This window comes from Pogonomyrmex barbatus, unplaced genomic scaffold (assembly GCF_055798465.1).
Source record: "Pogonomyrmex barbatus isolate J1 unplaced genomic scaffold, ASM5579846v1 scaffold1, whole genome shotgun sequence".
Lineage (NCBI taxonomy): Eukaryota > Metazoa > Arthropoda > Insecta > Hymenoptera > Formicidae > Pogonomyrmex > Pogonomyrmex barbatus.
Window position 1 is genome coordinate 13,013,164 of NW_028297098.1, and position 20,667 is coordinate 13,033,830.

General features: G+C 37.3%; 3 protein-coding genes across 11 annotated transcripts; 1 reads left to right on the forward strand and 2 right to left on the reverse strand.

Moving 5' to 3' along the window:
• Positions 1 to 148: 148 nt before the first annotated feature.
• dmpd (F-box protein dampened) lies at positions 149 to 8,805 on the reverse strand. Of its 9 annotated transcripts, none has more exons than XM_011632084.3 (6): positions 8,336 to 8,805; positions 5,091 to 5,357; positions 4,766 to 5,014; positions 4,461 to 4,656; positions 4,015 to 4,379; positions 149 to 3,929 (listed from the first exon to the last, which is right to left on the reverse strand). In XM_011632084.3, the coding sequence occupies exons 2-6, from the start codon at positions 5,319 to 5,321 to the stop codon at positions 3,546 to 3,548; spliced, it is 1,425 nt and encodes a 474-aa protein (XP_011630386.1). In that variant the 5' UTR covers positions 5,322 to 5,357; positions 8,336 to 8,805; the 3' UTR covers positions 149 to 3,545. The 9 variants fall into 9 exon arrangements, with proteins under 9 accessions (XP_011630386.1, XP_011630387.1, XP_011630392.1 ...); XM_011632085.3 differs by having other exon boundaries at positions 5,091 to 5,383; XM_011632090.3 differs by lacking the exon at positions 8,336 to 8,805 and adding an exon at positions 7,123 to 7,627.
• Positions 8,806 to 12,479: 3,674 nt separating this feature from the next.
• On the forward strand, positions 12,480 to 19,033 carry LOC105422631 (carbonic anhydrase 2). Its single transcript, XM_011632082.3, has 6 exons — positions 12,480 to 12,640; positions 16,522 to 16,563; positions 16,645 to 16,806; positions 17,381 to 17,628; positions 17,708 to 17,944; positions 18,134 to 19,033. The coding sequence occupies exons 1-6, from the start codon at positions 12,592 to 12,594 to the stop codon at positions 18,359 to 18,361; spliced, it is 966 nt and encodes a 321-aa protein (XP_011630384.3). The 5' UTR covers positions 12,480 to 12,591; the 3' UTR covers positions 18,362 to 19,033.
• LOC105422632 (coiled-coil domain-containing protein 12) lies at positions 18,895 to 19,872 on the reverse strand. The gene is made up of 3 exons (XM_011632083.2): positions 19,674 to 19,872; positions 19,461 to 19,599; positions 18,895 to 19,230 (listed from the first exon to the last, which is right to left on the reverse strand). The coding sequence occupies exons 1-3, from the start codon at positions 19,796 to 19,798 to the stop codon at positions 19,054 to 19,056; spliced, it is 441 nt and encodes a 146-aa protein (XP_011630385.1). The 5' UTR covers positions 19,799 to 19,872; the 3' UTR covers positions 18,895 to 19,053.
• Between the last annotated feature and the right edge of the window lie 795 nt (positions 19,873 to 20,667).

Consider the following 20,667-nt stretch of genomic DNA (forward strand, 5'->3'; position numbering starts at 1 on the left):
ATAAATTTTATTTAAAAAATGACTGTGTCATTTTTTAAATAAAATTTATTAAATTAAAAATCTATTAATTATATAAAATTCGGAAATTACTTTTTAGCTTTTCCACCAGTGGTGTTAGGATGGAAAAATTGAAGTTGAAACATCAGCGTATGTTAAATTATGTTTATTATAAGGTGTATCTAATATATATATTTACAATCGCTTTAATACACGTAAAACCATTTAAGATAATAATATATCCATATTCCTCGGCGTTACAGCGCTTCTCGCCGCAACGCTGGCAAATTATGTTCCTACATCGCCGTTTTGACTCCGTGAAGTGTACACGTTTTCCGGTATCATCATGGGTATTTGTCTATTGTGTACCTGAGGCAAGAACCGTTTGCTTGCATTAATACGCTTGCAGATAGCAGGGCTCCGGGGGTGATGCAAATAATCCCGGGAGAGAGAGGAAGAGACATATCCTTCTTTCCTCTCCTTCATTTCCTTACCCTCCCCCCCCTTGCACGCGCGCGCGCGCGCACGCACGCACGCACACAGCATTTTTCTACCGTCTAGAAAATTATTCTACTCCTAATTCGCATATTCACTGTTATACTCGATCGTACGTCTAACTTAGATCCGATAATATGCGTAATACACGGTCCTACATTTGTATCGTTCGGGGACGGATTATGTCGGAAAGCCGAGAAAGAGAGAGAGGAGCGTGAATCGTTCAACATGACGTCGAAAAAGAGATGTTATATTATGTATTTAATATGCGTGTATACGTGAGGTATGTTTAGGCTGAATTGTATCGAGATGGTCGATCAGCTCCGATGTTGACGATTATTAGTCTCCGTTATTCAAATGTTGTCATAAAAGAAATGTTGCTATTAATCAGGATTAGTATCGGACAACATGAAGCTAGAAACATAGTGTCGAATAATTAAAAAAAAAAAAAAAAAAAAAAAAAAAAAAAAAAAAAAAAAAAAAAAAAAAAAGACTACAAAAAGTACGAATTTGATTGCCAGTCAGTCAAGAGTTAATCGACACCATCTAACGCAATTCGCCACTGTAGATGTCGATCTCGGATCTATGTGTTCGTTCCTAGGGGCCCGAAAGACGAAACAGAGTCTCGATGCGAATTTTCATTTTACGGATGGTCTCATCCTCCAGATGTCCGGGATACACGCCGCCGCCGCCGCTAGGTTTTGCGCGCGAGTGTTTCTGCAAGTGAACGTACATACAAGCATTTCGAAATTTCCGACACGTACGATTTGGCTATGCCCGCCCCCGCAATGCGCTATTCAACGTAACATTAAGTGAAGTTTTACATGTCGCAGCCAGAAAAAACGCTCCACGTGTATTTTATATTTTGGATAAAGGTCACTTTCCCGCGGTTAAATCGATAAAGCATCACATCGTAATTTAATTCTCGTCGAAGTCCAAATTTAGTACATTATTTCATACATATCACACATTCACCTCACACGTATGCGCACCGCAACGTTCTCCCATTCACACCCTAAGTTATCTCTGTTTTTCTTTTTTCTCTACTTTCCTTTTGACATCGATAAAAAATTATATATATATATATATATTTATATATATATTTTTTCATATATATTTCAATTATTTTATCGTTAATTAATTAATCATTCAATTAATTAATTAATCATTGTATCTTATTGTTCCATTAAAGTTTAAACTAAAGTGTTCTGTGTGGTATGCACGCCTCTGGCAAGTACCACTCAACTATATATGCATATATTTATATATACGTATATATGTTCAAATACATATATATATAAATATATCTATATTTGTAATATATATATATATATATATAAAGTATCATTCACTTATATATTTATCTGTATTTTCCATCTTTTTATAAGTAGAATCATGAATAACTCACAATATCTAACTACACTGCTTTGAGATTATTAATTGGATAATCGGTGCAAATAAGACATTAATTGCTCCTATCAATAATGTTTATCACGCAATGTAAACCATCTGACCTCCAAAACCGATTGCAAATATCCTCGATTATTATAATTTATAAACATGAACGTCCACTATTTTAAATTTCAAACATTGTTTTTATACAAATTTCTGTCGATTTTATTCATTAACAAAACTTCATTCTTTTTCCGCATAATATATAAAAATGGTATGATACCCAATTTGTTTTCTTTTATCTAAATAGAATAATTCCTATAAATAATTATCTAGTTCTATTAATATTGCAATGTATACGCCATTTCATAATTGTTTTGGTAAAATGGCGCATTCATAAAAATAAACTAACACCTTTCCAAGTATCCATTTCAACATTTTGCTCTTTAATATGATGTAAATTCTTGTCAGATATTTTTTCTGATTGTTTCGCATCTTACTATTGAGATACTTTTAAATCTTTTTTGATTTCATCCAGCCACAAATTCAATTCAATCGGAGTATGTGAACATGGAACATAAATTATTTCTACAGCTGGACAATAAAATATCTAATGATTGTAAAAGAATCTATTTTCTAATTTGAACGAGCGTAATTAATAAAAACAAATTGATATGGTTGTTGGTGTATTTGCACTATCTGAACGAACTGATCGTGAATTCTTCTAGTATTTTTTAATTGATATCGCGAAATAAAATTTGCTAGATACTTCATCTTATACACAAATCGCACTTAAAATCCTTTAAACACGAGTTTACCACGAGCTATCTCATGCCATAGAGAGTACAGCCCATAAATGCTCAAATGAATCATTTTTTTTAAATTATTTGGTTTGCATCAATTCGATCTATAGACAATAAGTGATCCAAATGCTTGAATAAATTTATAATTTTCTAAAAATTATTTGGTTTTGTATCAATTCAATTTATATAGATTCGCATTATGGAATTTATATATTTTCCCATATTGTCGTATTCGATCAAAATTTTAAAATCGCGATATCCAATCATTCAAATGTTCTACTAAAAGATATATCAATTGAAAAAACAAGACGAGACCACTACATGTTTGTATGTTTGATCGAAGAGCAAAATGGAAGATGAGTCTTCGTCGCCATATATCATTTACATTCTTTCGTGCGATACCGCTGCTAAATGCATGATAAAGACAAACATGACGGACATGATTTTAATTATTATCCTTGAGTGTACCGCGATAATAATTAAAAAAAGAAAAAACAAATGAATTCTAACAAGAATTCAAGAAAGTATAGTTTGACGTTGCTTTATGAGCACAGCGAATGATTGGCTAGGCTTTTTTAGAATATTTATCAATGTGCGCCATGTGCCGGCGGCGATAACTCCGTGAGATAACTGAAAAATCAACTGGCGATCTTGACAATCGCGACAATCAATACAGCTAAAATTTTCAAAACGAGGTTCGTTGCGCGAGATGCAGGACGTTCAGTGAGAAATTTTGTACTCTTCTAAGATCATATCAGCTTGCTGGCATAAAGAAACGTTCATAAATCATCATAGAAAGTTTTCAGAAACTCATTAGAGACTGGTTTGAATATTTGTACCATGATCAGTGTTATCAATTTATATCTTTGAGCGCTTAGCCTGACGAGACTTGGCAGTGCGACGTGATTTTTTCGCGGCATCACTCGACGTTTCCTCTACGGTAGATCTCCGTTTAAAGGATATCGAAGGCACGGGAGCCTTTGGAGGTGCCATGTCCACCGTCGGCGTCGACGGAGATTGCGTAACTACAGATTGCTGTACCACTTCGGTGGGACTGTGAGCATCCGCGATGGGAATGAAGTCGTGTCCTTCGCCAAACGTATCTGGCAGCACTCCCTGATTGGCTAAAGCTTGCAAATCTTCCGTAGGTACTGGCATTGATTGGCCACAACCAACACACACTGGTATCGCTGGTGATTTGGATCGCCAATATTGTAGCTCAGTTTTACACTTGTTCAATTCCTAGACAAGGAAAATTCGTATATCCATGAAATAGAAATGCATATACGAACACTTTCTTGTACTTGCACCAATTGAATAAATATACCTGTAGAAGTGTGCTGAATTTCCGCGATGTTTCTTCGTTCTTCTTGTCATTGTCATCTAATCGAGTAGCATATTCCACAATCTGTTTCTGTTGATCCGCAATTTTCGCCTTGCAACTCTTCAAATCCCTGCGCATCAATGTTAGTTGACTGTTGTATCGTCTCATGCCCTGCTTGATCTTACGAATTCGTTTTCGCAAAACCATATTCGATTGTGGAGGTGATACATTGGATTCCAAGAGACCAGGATCGTCCGAGCAATGCGACGAAGAACCTTCTTCCTCACCGGCATTACCCGTTTTTCCATTTCCAACGGTTAAGGGCGCAGAATCCAGGCACATAAATGGTTTACTCACGCTACTAGAAGCTACAGCAAAGAAAGTATTTTCAATGAAATTTGCATTACAAAAATACACAGTGAAAAGTATTGAATCAATGGCTCACTTACAAGAGAATGTTCCTGCAAGATCCAGAAAGTCAGCACCAAAATAAGGTATTTCTGGTAATGTTGGTTCAATGTGTTCCTTGAAATATTCCATGGCCATAGTGCTCAGATCAAACAATTCATCTGTGACTTTGTAAGGTCTTTGTAATTTCGGAGTGACCTTTATATAATGAAGAATACGATAAACTTCATCTAAAATCTGTGAAAACGATAAAAAGATTTTTATTCTCATTTCTCCGCCATTATTATATCCAAATCACGTAATAGATGACATCAGTTCTTATTTTATTAATATCTTTAGTACTTACCTCACCAGGGAAGAAGCAGCAATGCTTCCGTTCAATATGTTTGCCGAAACTCATTTGTAGTAGAGTAAGCCGCATATGCAGAGTTTCTATAATATCAGACTCGCACGCCAATGGGTGATTCCGACGTGCGGATTCGCGTCTGGGCATTTGTGCTTTGATGCTCTGAAAACGGCTTAACATTTGAGCCTGTAGCTTTTGAAATGTAGAGTTCAATATTGATCCACAAATACGGTCCAGTTGATGGCAAACCTGTGAATGGAACGCTTGCTATAGTAGCTCGATCAAAGAAAATGGATGAAGCACTGTTAAATTTGCTGATATTTACCAGGCGCATGTGGGCTACCATATTAAAGCCTAGGTAGCCAAAGATTTTTTCGAGGACTTCAACGGGTAAGTCCAAGAGATTCAGATTACGTGATTCAATGGTGGGCCCACTGTTAGACGTACCAGCTGTTACAGAATGGTGCTTTTTTAACGAATTTACTTCCACAACTTCACCAACCGATCCGCTGCTACTGCTGCTTCCCATGTTACTTGATTGACGTGTCGATACCATTTTTCTTGTTTTTTAATAAACAAGTTTATCCAGAACCTGAAGTAAAACAAGCCATCTTTTCTCTACAAAACATAACAATAAACACATAGTCATATAAATATATAAATATGCGTAACACGATCTGTCAGAATTAGATAAATGGATATACTGCGTACAATTAACTTGGCATTCACGTTTTGTATTTCAAAATTTAAAGGTTGCGTGACACGACGAATATTTCATTTTTTAAAAACTTTTTGATAACTTTTTTTAACAATCATTTTTTCTGAACGTTACTCTCACAACAGTAACAAAACGTAATATAAATATATCCTAAACAAAATCTTAACGAAGAGAAATAATTTTTGTAATTAATCTCTAGACATTAATAATTTTTGTCGAATACGTAGCTGTAATTATTAACATATAATTTACAAACAAGCACTTCCAATTTTTTCTGAAGAAACTTACAAATGCGTTGTAAATTACAAAACTGAAGAATGCCAGCAGGAGGTTAACCGTTCTCAGTACTATCTCCGTAATATATTTTCGTCACTAAAGTGTTTTATCTTTCCTACATACAAACAATGAAGTTTTGTACGAGCTGTTTTGTTTAAATAGCAAACCGTGGCCCCAAGTCAACGAACTTGCTTCTCTATCAAGATCTTGAAGATCCACACGAACGTCTGTGTACTCCAGACAAGAGTCGAATATCAGTCACCCAGATAAAAGCGAACGGATTGCGCGGAACACCGATGATACTCCAAATTCGAATAGCTATTAGAACGACGACTCTTCTCACGCTTCTTACCGAATGCGTAATCACATTCCGTTACGATTCATCCTGATGAAGCGTTTTTCGCGACCGTTTCCGCGACCATTTTCACTGTAAATTATTTTTCCTTCGAGAGAAATTGCAGATATCTCGTGGAACACAAAAAAAGTGAATCACCTGTTCGTTGCGAATGTTTTTTTTTCTCGATTACCTCGTCGACCTCGGGTTTTCCCGGGTAGTACAATCGAGTAATGGAAGAATCGAGAATCGAGGATCGAGAATGGTATGGAAAGATTTTGTTCAGCGATGCCTAGGACATTCGGGAAAAGACTCTCAACGGTCCACCAAACGGAGAATTCGGAAGGAGAAACGGTACTTCGTGGATCCTCAAGGGTGAACAAGATGCTGAGCAACGGCTATTCATTCCTAATTGATCCCCGCGTTCGGATCGAGTCCGTTTCTCTGGCCTTGGATTCGGCCTCGGTATCGAGCGATTCTGGAGTCGTGATCGGTCAGACTTCTCGTCCTACGTCGATCGCACGCGACTACCGCAAACGTAAGACGGGGATGGGGGCGGGAACGTCAGCCAAAGTTAGGCTCACCCATCGGCCGATTGCCGATGGCTCCGTCTCCAAGCCCATGTGCACGTCCCGCGTGGCTCCGCGCCGCGATCGTCAGATCGGAGCCGACGATGTCCGATGTGGAGTTTCGAATTAGTCCGAGTCCGGCCGACATAGACCCATGACTGGCCATTAAATTCAGGCTGGATCGTGGTGGCGAAGGCGAGCCGTTTAACGGTCGCGGGAAGAGAGGTTCGCGCAGCGTCGCGGGGAGCCGAGGGGCGTGCGGCATAAGGGGAGAAGGGAGAGAAGGAGAAGAGGGGGGGGGACCCGAGAGCCGCGGCGCGAACAAAAGGTCGGAGTCGAGTTTAGGTGCCGAGTGTGACGAGCCGACTTCACCGTTAACGCAGAAGGGGGGTTACTGTCCGCGCGCGGAGGGCATCGCCGTGGAGGCGAGGGAGGTTGTCTTCTCTAATCGCGCCAGTACCTGGAGGCGTGATATTAACGTTGGGACGAGCACGAGGACCTCACTCGCGAATCGAGGTGTCTCCCCCGGAACCTGTCGCCCTTGTAAGGGAAACCGAGGAAACGAGAGAGGAGAAGAGGGAGGAAGGGAGGGAGGGAGGAAGGGAGGGAGGGAAAGAGAGAAGGGGAGGGGAAGAGAGAGATATTCCGCTATCGAAAACGAAACGAGACAGGACGAGACGGGATGAGATAGGATGGGATGAGATGGGATGAGATGAGATGAGATGAGATGGGATGGGATGAGATAGGACAGGACGGGACAGGACGGGATGAGACGGGACGAGACGAGACGAGACGAGACGAGACAAGACAAGACAAGACAAGACAAGACAAGACAAGACAAGACAAGACAAGACAAGACAAGACAAGACGAGACGAGACGAGACGAAACGAGACGAGACGAGACGAGACGAGACGAAACGGGATGGGATGGGATGGGATGGGATGGGACGAGACACGAACGACAACGCGTAGGGAAACAAATGTGGGGAACAAACCGGGTGACCTGTGTGTACGCGAGTAATCGATGCACCCGCGATCTTCTCTTTCTCCGCTACAAGACCGTAGAGCCGCCTGCTCGCCGTGAACGAGATCGGAAAATAGAGAGGGAAGAGAGGAGAGAGATAGAGAGGAGAGAGATAGAGAAAGAGAGAAGGGGGGAGAGAAGGGCAGCGAGACTCGAGGGCTCGAGGGGAGACGTGCCTCGCGAGTTAGGCGAGCGGCAACGATCACTGTATCCGCGTTGGCGTTTTCAGCGACATTTTGACGGAGAGAGAATTCCCCGCCTCTTCTTGCCTCCACTCTCCCCCGCCACCCTCAAGCTGCTCCCCGCGCTGTCGCGTTCGTTCCCGCTTCGTTTTACTGTCAAACTTCCTCTCACGTACACGCACACACGATCACTCCATCTCTCTCTTTCTCTCTCCTGTCGTAACATTCGTTAGCACTTTCTCTCTCTTTCCCTCTCCCTCGCTCTTCGTCGCGTTCTCGTTTTTTCCCGTCCTTTTCACTCATTCGCTCGCTTTCTCTCTCTCTCTCTCTCTCTTCTTCCCTCCTTCTCTCACTACTGCCCATTAAAAGACTCGTGCAATTATGGCGCGATTACACACAATCGCACAATCAGGCAAAAAATTGCCGTTCCACCATCAATTTAGCAGCTTTTCCCCGGTCCGTTTTACCTGCTTATACTGGCTGTCTCGTTCTCACTCCCACGGAGTACAATTCCCGCAATTCGCGTTGCAACAGTTCGGGACGGCGGGGCGGGGGAGGGGTGAACAGAGCTTCTTCTGTCTCTCTCTTTCTCTCTGTCTCTCCCTCCTTCCCAGCTCTCACCCTCTCTCTTTCTCTCTCGTCCCTTCGCGATCGTATCGAAAATAAATGTTGTCACTGGTCGCGACGAGCTGTTGCTGGCTCCTCGCGCGCACGCGAATATCGCAGACGGTGATAGCACGCGGCCCCGCGGCGTACACCCGGGTCCCGCGGCGCGCGGCCCTTGCTACGCTCCAAAGCGGCGGAGCAACGCCGACATCGACGGCGGGCAACGGCGGCACGGAGATGCGCACATACGTATAACCACGGCGAGAATACGCGCTCTTGCGCGACACACACGCTCCCGCTTCGACGCGCAGCGCGCCGCGCCGCGTGCGAACGTGCCACAGGATCGCACGCGCGCGCCCTCTGATTGGTCGCACGGTCCGCCGTCGCGACCAGTCCGCGAGCGGGCTGAACGTAGCGACGTAAGCTGCGTAACCGCCCGCGCGCGCGCGCGCACGCGCGAATAACGACCTAGGGATTTTTCGATCGCGGGAGACTCCCTTATCGCGACACGAGCGCTATCCACGCGCGGGAAACGAGCGTATCGGAAGCGAAAATGACGGTATGAATCGTCGTTCCATTTGGAAGGGAGAACGACGACGATGCGATTTCGAATTTCCGGAATGCTCTCCTCTCTGTGATTTTTTTTTTTACAGAACGGTTCAGTTGCGCTTACAACAACGTCGTCGACGTTACGCAAGCGTGCAATCGGTGTTTCCTCGGATCTCTCAGCGACATTTCAGACTCGCGCTCTTTGAATTTAAGTTTATGTAAAATTTCAGAAGCAAAATTTTGAATCTAAAAATCGAATCTAAGATTGTTGTTAATTTATGTATCTTTTTAAATTAAAAATTATGATAATATGATAATTATGATGAATAAAATTATAAACGGGTGATTTTTAAGTCATATCCAGTAACAAATGTTCCATATATAATTAGATATAACTATATACAATTAAATATAATAAGATATTATTACACATAATTATATATAAATATATATAATAATATATACATGATTATCTATAAATATATGTATTAATACATAATTATATATAATCATACATAATTAATATAAAAAATCTTTTTCACTAAGTTCTATATAATTGCTTTAATAGTTTAATTACTAAATAAATATTTAATACCCATGTAACACCGATTCTTACAAAAAATTTTTTCAAAATTATTTCAACCTTTCACATTACGTATATGTAATAAATTTGAAAAAATAATTATGTCTAAGGTTATGACTAAGAGAAGTCCGTTTCTCGCATGCGTGTTAAAAATTGTCGGACTCTTTATATAATCAAAATTGCTATAAGCAATAACAAACATAATCTCTTTATCTGTGTGCAAAAGACGTGATTGTATTTTTGTAGCAAGGAACATCTTAGAAATGTTTCATCTGATGGACTTAAATTTTCTGTAAACATTGCCAAGTATTTCTGCAACAACTCTGCAATAGCAAAATAATTCTTATACTTGGAATCTTACAGGAAAATAATTAGCAAGCTTGCAATCTTTTTGAAATACTTTTGAAAGATTTCTGAAATGGCAAAAATGTTTTAGTAATTCTTTAGCAATATTTTTTTTAAAAGATAGATTTTTTTAATTACTTTTCTGTAAGATTTCAAGTACAAGAATTGCAGAAATTTTGTTATTGCAAAATTTTGCAACGTGATACGATCCATTCACTCAATAAAATATTTTTGAAATTTCTTTGAAATGTTTCCGTACTATATATGGTAATATATAGATAAATAAATTCTTCTTACACAATATAAGTTTTCACAAAAAATTCGTCAATAAAAAGTAATGATTCATTATGTAACGTTTATTATAAAAATCCCCCAATTGCGGAATAAATTAATTAGAATAAAAGAAGTAAGCTGCGTGAAAATGCATTTAATTTATTCGGCAATTAATCAGTCAACGCGTTACAACGAGAGGAGATCAGATTCAGTAGCGGATGAAATTCGCGTGTCGTCAATCCGACGAACGAAGTTAATCACCTCTCATAGCGTTAAATGTCGCGCGAGATGCGCGTAAAGATCACAAGACGGTTGTAATTATTTCCTTCACCACCCTCCAATTTATATCGCTAACAACAGGTTACATTGTACACATCGTGATTGATGATACGTTGACAATCGGGTAACCACAAATTGCGAGCTGTATCGCACACATTACCTTAGCCGATTGTTATCTCAATTTCTGGCGTTGTGCAATCGACAAACAATAGCCGAGCAGTAACGTTATGCCTCCGTCGTTCACCGACGTTGCATTGTTAAGCGTGACCAATTACGTTAATTTTCCAGAATTCTAGCAGCGATATCTCGTCCCGATATTAATGCATGAATTTTAATGAGCGTGACACTTTGCGTTGCACGCGCATCGCTTGGGTCCTTTATCGGAGATGTAACGCACAATCGGTCGTGCAACACCGATTTGCTTGGACAAAAAGTCAAATTGCGGAAAAACACACCGCAAATAGAACTGAGAACTAATTGGGAAGGGAAACACTCGGATCGGATTCCTTGATTCGCGCGATCAATCATTCTTACGTAATACAATACACAGTTAGTCGGAAAATGTGAACGTATTGTGTTGTCGGTATAAATATTTCACTAGAGCGAAAACCTGTAAAAATCCCGTCTCTGATTATGTTTTGCGCTAAACCCCGCTCAACACTAATGCCCTGCCTCGCGCAAGAAGATTTTTATTATACATTTACCACTATCCATTGCGGAACACTTAAGAAATCGAACGCCTTGTCAGTTTTGATGAAATTCTCTCTTTAATGCCGCAGCACAAGTCGAATAATATTTTAATATTTTGATATTTCTTCGTAAATAAAATTTAAAATTTAAATTTTTTAATTTATACAAGCGAACTATTAAGTGTCTAAACAATTGTTCAAAATGCAAAAATGCCTTGTTTTAAATGCATTTTGTTTTAATTTTTTTAAATCTGCGTGAAAATGCATAAATGCAAATGTGATACAAATAATTAATTAGTATTACAAATTAACATTTTTTTACAGGATATCATTTTACATAATTACTTCTTTTTTCATATATAGATTTTATGTACAGTTTCCGTGTTTTTTTCTCAAGCTACTTAAGGTTTTTTTTTTGTTTCCGCAAATAAAGTCTAGAGATAATGGAAGGATAAGGATTCAGTAATCATCCTATGATAGGATCAGCCATTGATAGAAGGATGTCGTTCTATCACATATTGATAACAAAAACAGGATGTTATTAATCTTTCAATAGCCAATTTAGGAAATGAGATCGCGAATTGTGCAACAAATCTGTCGCGGATTACAGTCGTTTGAATTTATGTTGGAGAAAACCACAGTGAATAATCTTGCAAAGCGGAAGTTGAGGGATACCGAAAAGCGCGGCGGTAGGAAGGTACCGTAAAGTTATTCATCACACATCGCCGGATATATATTCAAAAGATTTCCGCCTGTATTAATTAAACGGACTGCTAAATACTGAATAACATATTCGAGATAAACGCACATAAAGCTGCATTCATAAAACATAAATCTGTACACAGCACCAAGAGTGACCAAGAGTGCCGCATATAAATACAAACTTTTCCAACCTGCGTACACCATTACCGAAACAATACATTTTTAAAATAATAAATTTCCTGAACGACCGTCTATAATTTTCATTCAATTGATTTCCCAGTTGTCACCGTACACGCGACGTACAGGATTTGAGCGATCAGGCGATCCTCGGATTTGCCGATTAGATCTAGCGTGGACTCTTATCGGACCGGTTGTTTTTAATTCGCCCATTTTTTTGCCCGGATTTTCAGGGTCGCGTCTTGAAGTCATTACTCGGCACGTTGATTCCGCGGGCCGTCGTGAAAAACAAATCGTTCTTCCCTTCCCGCTGTCGACGCGATTACGCGAAGTCAATCGCACGTCGCGAAATAGAAGCGGCGGACTCTTATTTAACATGGTCGACCGAGCCGGCAGTGCTCAGTCTATCACCGGCCGTAACAGAAACATTTCGCATTACCTCGCTGATTCCTCGACGAATCGGCGAGTCGTTGCCAGTGCCGCGAGATTTTCACGGTGCATGCTGACGGGGTGAACGAACATGGTGTTTTCGGCCTCCCGGTTTTATCTCGGCCTCCTCCTCCTAGCGGGTGAGCCTCCGGCCGAACGCTTGAACCCTTCGGAATAGATCCTTTGCATAGAAGAGTCCCCCAAGGGACTTTTTCCATTTCGTCAAGACCATATTGTCAATTGTGTTGGATTCTTAGGCTTTGCAGATTGCGGAAAGAAAGTATTATTCGTTATCTGCTCGGCTTATCGTTTCGGTGGTGGTCTTGCATTCACGCAGCATCAAGAAACAAGAATTACTAGTATATTTGCATTTTGATTTTAAGCATAAATTATTTGATATTTGATTATTTGATAAATTATTTGATAAATTATTTAATATTTTCCACTTTAGTCATTATAATAATGCCTTCTTGCTGTTGTTCTATGTTGACATAGAATATGTATTTCCTTAAATTATGATAATATTTACCATTTTATTATAAAAAAATTAAATAATGTTCTCAAAATTATCGTTCTGACATTGATGTAGACTTAGAATATATTTTTCTCATTATATATTAAAAATAGTATTCGAAGAAATTGCTCTGACGATTGTTTACTTGTGGCTAGTTGTAAAAGCATTGGAACTTGGACATTAGCCTCGGTGAAGGAAATTACGATAATAAAGTAATAATAAAATTATCTGATATTCTCTACGAAGTTTATCACGATTCGCGATCTGAAATATCGTATGACATTATATTGTAATTTGTAAAACATTTTGTTATATACGTATTTCTATTTAATGATAAACGGTCAAACGAAATCTATTTTTAGTTTCAAATGCGATTAAAGTGATTAGTTTATATGCAAATAAAGAAAAATAAAATAAATATATTATTTGTCTTGTAACGTATAAATGTATGTATAGAATTGACTTAAGATTTTCAATTATAACATTCAAATGGTAAGAGTTAAATACATTTGCCCACTTTACGATATGTATCAATATGCATTGAAGTTATCGCAGTAGAACGGCGACTTACAGAAGATACGGAATTTGCAATTAAAATTGTCAATAGAAAGCGCAAATTTGTTTAACAAGATTCAAAATACAAACATTTAATTTTATTCGGCAAGTATATCTAAATTTTCTGCAAATTTTTCCAATTAAATTTTACATATAAGTTATGATAAAACAATCACTGTAAAAACAATCATTAACATAAACGATACGAATAATGATAATCATACGAACATGATGAACATAAGAAAAACTTTTTCACATTAGACAAGTTAAATCATGATAAATAAACGTACACTGTTGGAAAAAATATGTTGAATTTAACATAAATCGCATGTCCCAAACGGTCCACTCAAAATTTTGTGTTAATTTAACGTAATATGAATGTGTTAAATAGTAACACCAACACTATGTTAATATTTCAACAAAAGAGAAATGTACTCTTGATCTTAATTTGAAGTTAATTATGTGTTAGAATTAACATAATTTTTATGATATAAAATAACATATTGAGACGCGTCAAAATTCGAGATTGTGCCAAAACCACACAAAGAATAATAACAAGTCATCCCCACTCCTATTATAGAGTAAAACCAACATTTTTTTTTTGTGTAAATTTTAACATATTGAATAAATACGTATGAATTGTATGTTATTTTAACACATTTCTTAAATCATTTTAATATTTTTACATTTTAATATTTTTACATTTTGTTAAGGTCAGTTAACATAGTAGACGTGTTAAATTTACATATAAATATGTAGATTATTTAACACAAAAATTTTAACAAGGATCGATTTTAACACAAATACAAAATGTTTTTTTTACTGTGTAGTGATATATATATATATATATATCTAATCATGTGATTGAATACTTTTACATATTGAATGCACACTTTTTATTATTCTTGAATAGAACGTATTATTATTATTATTATTATTATTATTATTATTATTATTGTTTGAAGAAAAAAGAACCAAATTTTTATCTGTGACACGACAGATTTTTCTTAATCCATCATACACATTGCGAAATGAGTGCAGACTGATCCTTTTAAAACAAACTAATCTTATATTTTCTTAGTGAGTCTGATAAAAGTCTGATAAAAGTCACGATACATTCGACTATTACAGGCATTATCATTTCGTATTGTATCGGTTTCGCGTGTATGTTTATATAAGTCACTTTTGCTATCGCGCTTTAAAAAGCGCGTTGTGCTCGTAATCATAATCATAATTAAGAAAAGATCTAGAACTTGCAAAATTCAGTGCGATAATCGTCTCGTGTCGTAACGCGAGCAAACGAAACTTTGGAACGATCGTCACAGAAACTTGTTTGCTATCGTAAAAATATAAATTCACTGTGATACACTGCGTACAGATGTCTCGTTAAGAGATAACTTTTTGATGAATTGGCAGGTGGAATGTTGAGGCTGACTTGACGAAAGAATTTTTATCAAGTCACAGGAGGAGCTTGCGAAAGTTGATGTTCCTCGAAAGTTTGATTGAGAGCGTAATCGAATAACGCGCGACCGCGTTAACGTGATGTCGTTGATTTAATTTTAAAAGGAAGTTCTAACAATTGAGATTGACAAATGTTTCATGCGCTTTTCTCAAGTGTACAATTATATCGTATGGCCACGCGATATCGATCGATGTGTCATTTTGTTATACAAGATTGATGAATCGTAATAATTCGCCTACACGAACATTCATCTTCAAAATTGGATATATTTGCCGGTGTATTTTTAGAACGGCTATCGTTAATCTTGCGCCTGCAATTGATTCAACGATTACCTTCATTTCTTCGGCGTCTTCTCTTCCCTTGCTACATATATCATCGCACGTTCCAATACGTGATATTTTCAAAATGCAGAATAGGCTCTGGCCGATTCTTCGATCGGTGGCGATTGCTGTCGATATTCCGCGGGATATTTTTGCGTAAAGTGGAAACGTAGTAGTAATTTTTCGAAATTTTTTTTTTTTTTTATCGTCACATGTTCCTTCCACTCGTGTCTCTCGCGTAATCGCAATCGTACGCAACAATGGAGATTTTGCGTAATAAAAGAAACCGCGAGGATGTTCATTTCATTTCTCTCGAGATAATCGCTTTAAATTTTCAAGGATCTCCAGACGGAGCGTGTCACATCGGCGTAGCGCCGTGCCTGCGTGACCATTTCGACTAAAAAAAACGAAAGTCATATTCTTGAGTACACGTCGAGTCTCTCGTCACATGTGTCGGGCAGATGCGGAGAGCCTTAAAGCAACCAGGTGACGACTCGCCCACCGAGCGAGTATAACGGCAGGAAAGGATCGCGAAGTACGCTCATTAGCAGATAATTCGAGATGCATTCCGGCGCAATAAGCGCGCGGAAACGGCCAATTGTCTTTCGAGACAGAGAGTACGAAATGCACTTTCAACTTCCGCGAAAATCTTCCGGGCGTGTTTAACGGCCGATCCGTTAGAGAGCACGTCGATCTGGACCGGGCAGAAAATATTGACCGATCTTTATAAAGATCGAGTTATATGTTTTTTTTTTTTTTAGTAGAAATTGAGAATAAAGATGATGCCTCTCAATGGTGTTAATCTCAGATGGAGTTTTCCATTTAGAGTTTGTTTCACTTTTTGAAAAGGAAATTTTCGCAGATAACAGAATAGATATGAGTGAAGATGAACAAACATAATAATACCTCGAAAAATGTAAATATTTTCCGATGGCAAAATTGTGTTTCTCTTCAGAGTAAATGGGCAAACTTTGAGTGGAGTTCTGAATATTAATGAATAACGAATAATTCTGATGGTTTAGAATTAGAAACTCTATTTTATTAATACGTTGCTCGTCATTATTCATCAATATTCATTGTATTGTATCCCAATTTTCCTTTTTACTGAGATTTACATTTCAACAATCAAGTGTAATAGATATTTTCTTTTTTTTTTTTTTTTTTTTTCAGGTTTCTGCCGCAGTCAAGACTTCAGTTACGAGGGAGATCACGGTGGGCGCAAGAAGTTCGTTATTCCGAAATTTAATTAATACGAATTCTGAAAATGAAGCCGATCTTGTTTTTCCGTGTTAGGTCCGTCGCATTGGGGTGAAGAGTATCACTCGTGTGTCGGGAAACACCAGTCGCCCATTAACATAGAAGAGCACAATGTCAAGAACATCAGCCTGCCGCCGCTGAGATTGATCGGCATTGATAATCCGTGCCAGTCGTACGTGACGAACAACGGTCACACGGGTAAGAATGTCACGGTTCGGATCTGCATTCGGCACGCCGAGGCAGAAAAAGGAACATTGAATTCATGTCATTTGCCTGGCTTTCTCGCGTTCTCGCGTTCACTTTTAACTTAACGCGAGATCCCATTGGGAAATCCCTCGCGATCGCGTTCACGCGAGGGGGATTAAAGTCGAGAAGTACGTTTCGTCGCGGCGTAATCGGAAACGACAAGATCAGGAAAAAGAGACTTTGCATCATGTAATTATAATTATCGTTCCTGGTGGTATAAACAAACTGATAAATCACAATGAATGTTGAATAGAAGTGAGTGTGGAACAAAAACTGGTCAAGCACCAGTTTTTGTTCCAAGACAAAAGCTCGGCGAACGCGCCGGCTAAATCACGCCGTTGATGATCTTAATCATTTTAATATCGTAATCGAGCTCGGAGATACAGAGATTATATTTAACATGTAATATCGACGTTACATAAAAAAAGATATCATTGATAATTGCTATTGCACTCGTAATATTCTGTTATCTTTGATAATTGCTTATTACACGTATTATACAATCTTCTTTCCTTCTTGCATTTAGCTATGTTGAAGACCAACGAATCCAAGCCGGTCGTGTTGTCCGGAGGACCATTGAGAGATAACATTTACATTTTCGAACAGTTGCATTTTCATTGGGGCGAAAACGACTACGAGGGATCCGAAGATTTAATTAACAACCACTCGTTCCCGATGGAAATGCACGCCGTTTTTTACAAGAGTGATTACAAATCGATGGACGAAGCTCTTAAGCATGATGATGGTCTGGCTATTTTAGCATATTTGTACGAGGTAAGAAGTCGTGTTGTTTCAGAAATTTTAATTGACATACATGATTTATAAATAATTTTTTTCTAATAAAATCACGCAGGTAAGCCGTCAACCAAATCCTACGTACGAACCTATTGTAAAAGTGCTACCCGATATAGAAGTGGTGGGTAAGGGGAAAATATTGCAAGAATCCTTGTTATTAGAAAAAATTCTTGTGCCAGATATTGCGAGCATGCAAGACTACTTTACATATAGCGGCTCATTAACCACTCCACCTTGTCTCGAAGTTGCCACGTGGATTGACTTTAAGGATCATCAACAATTATCACACAAACAGGTTTCGTAACAAATGCAAATACAAAACGTAAAAAAATGAAAATTGTTTCGTTTACACACACACACACACACACACACACACACACACACACACACACACACACACACACACACACACACACACACACACACAAAACGTATGTACGCCAATTTGATGCAATGAAAAATATATGTGGATGTTTAATTTTAGTTGGCTGCGTTTCGCGACTTACAGAACACCGAGGGCAACAAATTGACTCACAACTTCCGGCCGGTACAGCCTTTAGAAGACCGAGTGATTTTTCAAAACATTCCAAAAGAACAGCACATGCCGCATAATCGTTATTTCGGTGGTCATTCAGGACAGAGAAATGTCAAGGTATCAATTGCGTGTGTCGCATTGATAGCTCTTGTGGCAGTCTTTTTATTCGCCATATGAAGTCTTTGATATGAAACATTCTAGTCAATAATGTTTCTTAATTGTTAACTTTAGTTTTTAAGGAGAATGACGATAATTCGTGAAGAATCAGAACTATTAAATATTTTATAAATATTATAAATATTTTATAAAATCAAAGCATATTTTATAATGGATTGACGATTGAGATATTATCGATTGAGATAATGAATATTTACTTGAGTAAATATTCATTCTAAAGCGATTTCTTAAATAGATTTTGTAATCTATTTAAAATTTGCAATAGAAAACATTTTAGATGATAATTTAGCATTTCAGCGATAACTTATTTCTTAACATTAACAAAAGCGATTTAAGATCATTGCATACAAACATATTAATTAAATTGTTAACTTATGTACATAATAAAATAGCGATTAATAATGATATAATAATTTCCAAGATATAATATATAAAATTAAACTTAGATACTAAAATAAATGAATTTGTCATTCTCTGTATGAACGAGTTTAAATAAGAAAGAGAAGAGAGAGGAGAGAAAGAGAACAAAAATGTTTATTTCATAAAGAGTCATAAGTTATTTATATACTCTATATGTTACAAATAAAAAATAATGAAGAGATAAAGAAATGTTAAATAATGTTGAAAATATATATTCTATAAATAAAAAAATATATAATTTATATTACAAAATGGTTTTAATAACAATATTATTATCCTTTGTCGGAATTATTTACATAAGCTGCTAGATTTTGTTGGCCTTGCTTGAGACGTGCTCTCACTTCTTCTGCTATCGCTTTCTGCGTTCTCCTTTCTAATATCTCTAATTTTTTGGCTATATCCCGTTTGAGATCCCAATCAGGTTTTCTTGGTGCTAGATTACTGATATCCTAAATAAATAAAAAATTATATTTTAAAGAAAATTTCAATAATATGATACAGCTATTTTCAGAAAATACATGATGACATATAGAAATCAAGAAAATTTTAATAAATCTTTGATTTAACTTTTTTGATAATTCTAAATTAATTTTTAATAAAAATGTTAAAAAACTATCCTGTCATCGATAGGTAAAGGTGCTACAGGAATATTCAATGGGATATCCTGTGCAGGACTTACCAGTTCTTCGATAACCACTTTACTCTTCGCAGCGTCCAATTGTTCTTGAACTACGGATTCCACATCACCAGGTTTCGCATCCTCTACCATATTATTCTTCAAACTTTCATCCTGCGGTTTATAACTCCGGAATTTTGGCCTGAAAAGACATGAAACTCTTACTGACTTTAACAGTGAGGTTAGATAACCTGTAGTGATGAAAACAAAATTTACTTCGGTAAATTTTCAATCATATTGCTCGAATTTTCCTTGCCTTCTTCATTCTTCCTCTTGAGCGCCTGAAGCCGCTCTTTTCTCTTTAAAGCTTCTTCTTCTAACGAGCCAATCTTCTCTTCCATTATTTTTAAACACTCGCGAGTTTACAGATGACACTTGTGAGTATCAGTGAGTCTGGAGTAAAAGTCTAGATATTGTTGGGGATCTTTGTTACCAGGTAGTTTTTCGCGCATGCGCAGCGAGTTTGATCTCAATAAAATACAATTAATCTTTGAGAAGAAAATGATATCGTGTATAATATCGATATTGATATAAAAAAATAAACGTATCTATTTACATATAAAGAACGTTTCTATGCGACTTAATATAAATATTTTATTTTTAATCGGGGCAAAAGTAGCAGGATATCAATGTTTGTTGCAAGAATAAGAGAAACTGGCCAAAATTGACAGATTTTTTTCTACATCGAAAGTGAATTTTTTACTTTTTCCCAGCTTCTTTTGCGATGTCTATTTGTATATTAATTTACCTATTTATTTACCTATTTAAATGTCTTATTTCGAGGTCCACCAAATTTTCCTGATAATGTCCAGCACATTACAGCATTACAACTGCTATGCCACGCATGCGCTGAGAATACTATTGAATTATAAATCGAATATAGCAACATTCGATTATCATAAAAAGTTTGTTTCATATAGTTCTAAATTATTCTATAGAAAATAATTGTATTGTATTAATTTAATTATAAACTTAAATAATTATATGACCAAGAAAATTTATTTAAATAATAAGTTACGAATAATAATTAAGAATTTAGCAATCGAGCAATTTGTATTCTTAGAGGTATTCTTAGAGGTATATTTACGCCAATGTGTTGCCAATATTGATACTATGTACCAATTTCAAATGACACAAATTTATAATGCAATTAAAATTTTTGTAAATAATTAATATTGAAATTTCTAAATTCCAAATAACTTATAAAAAT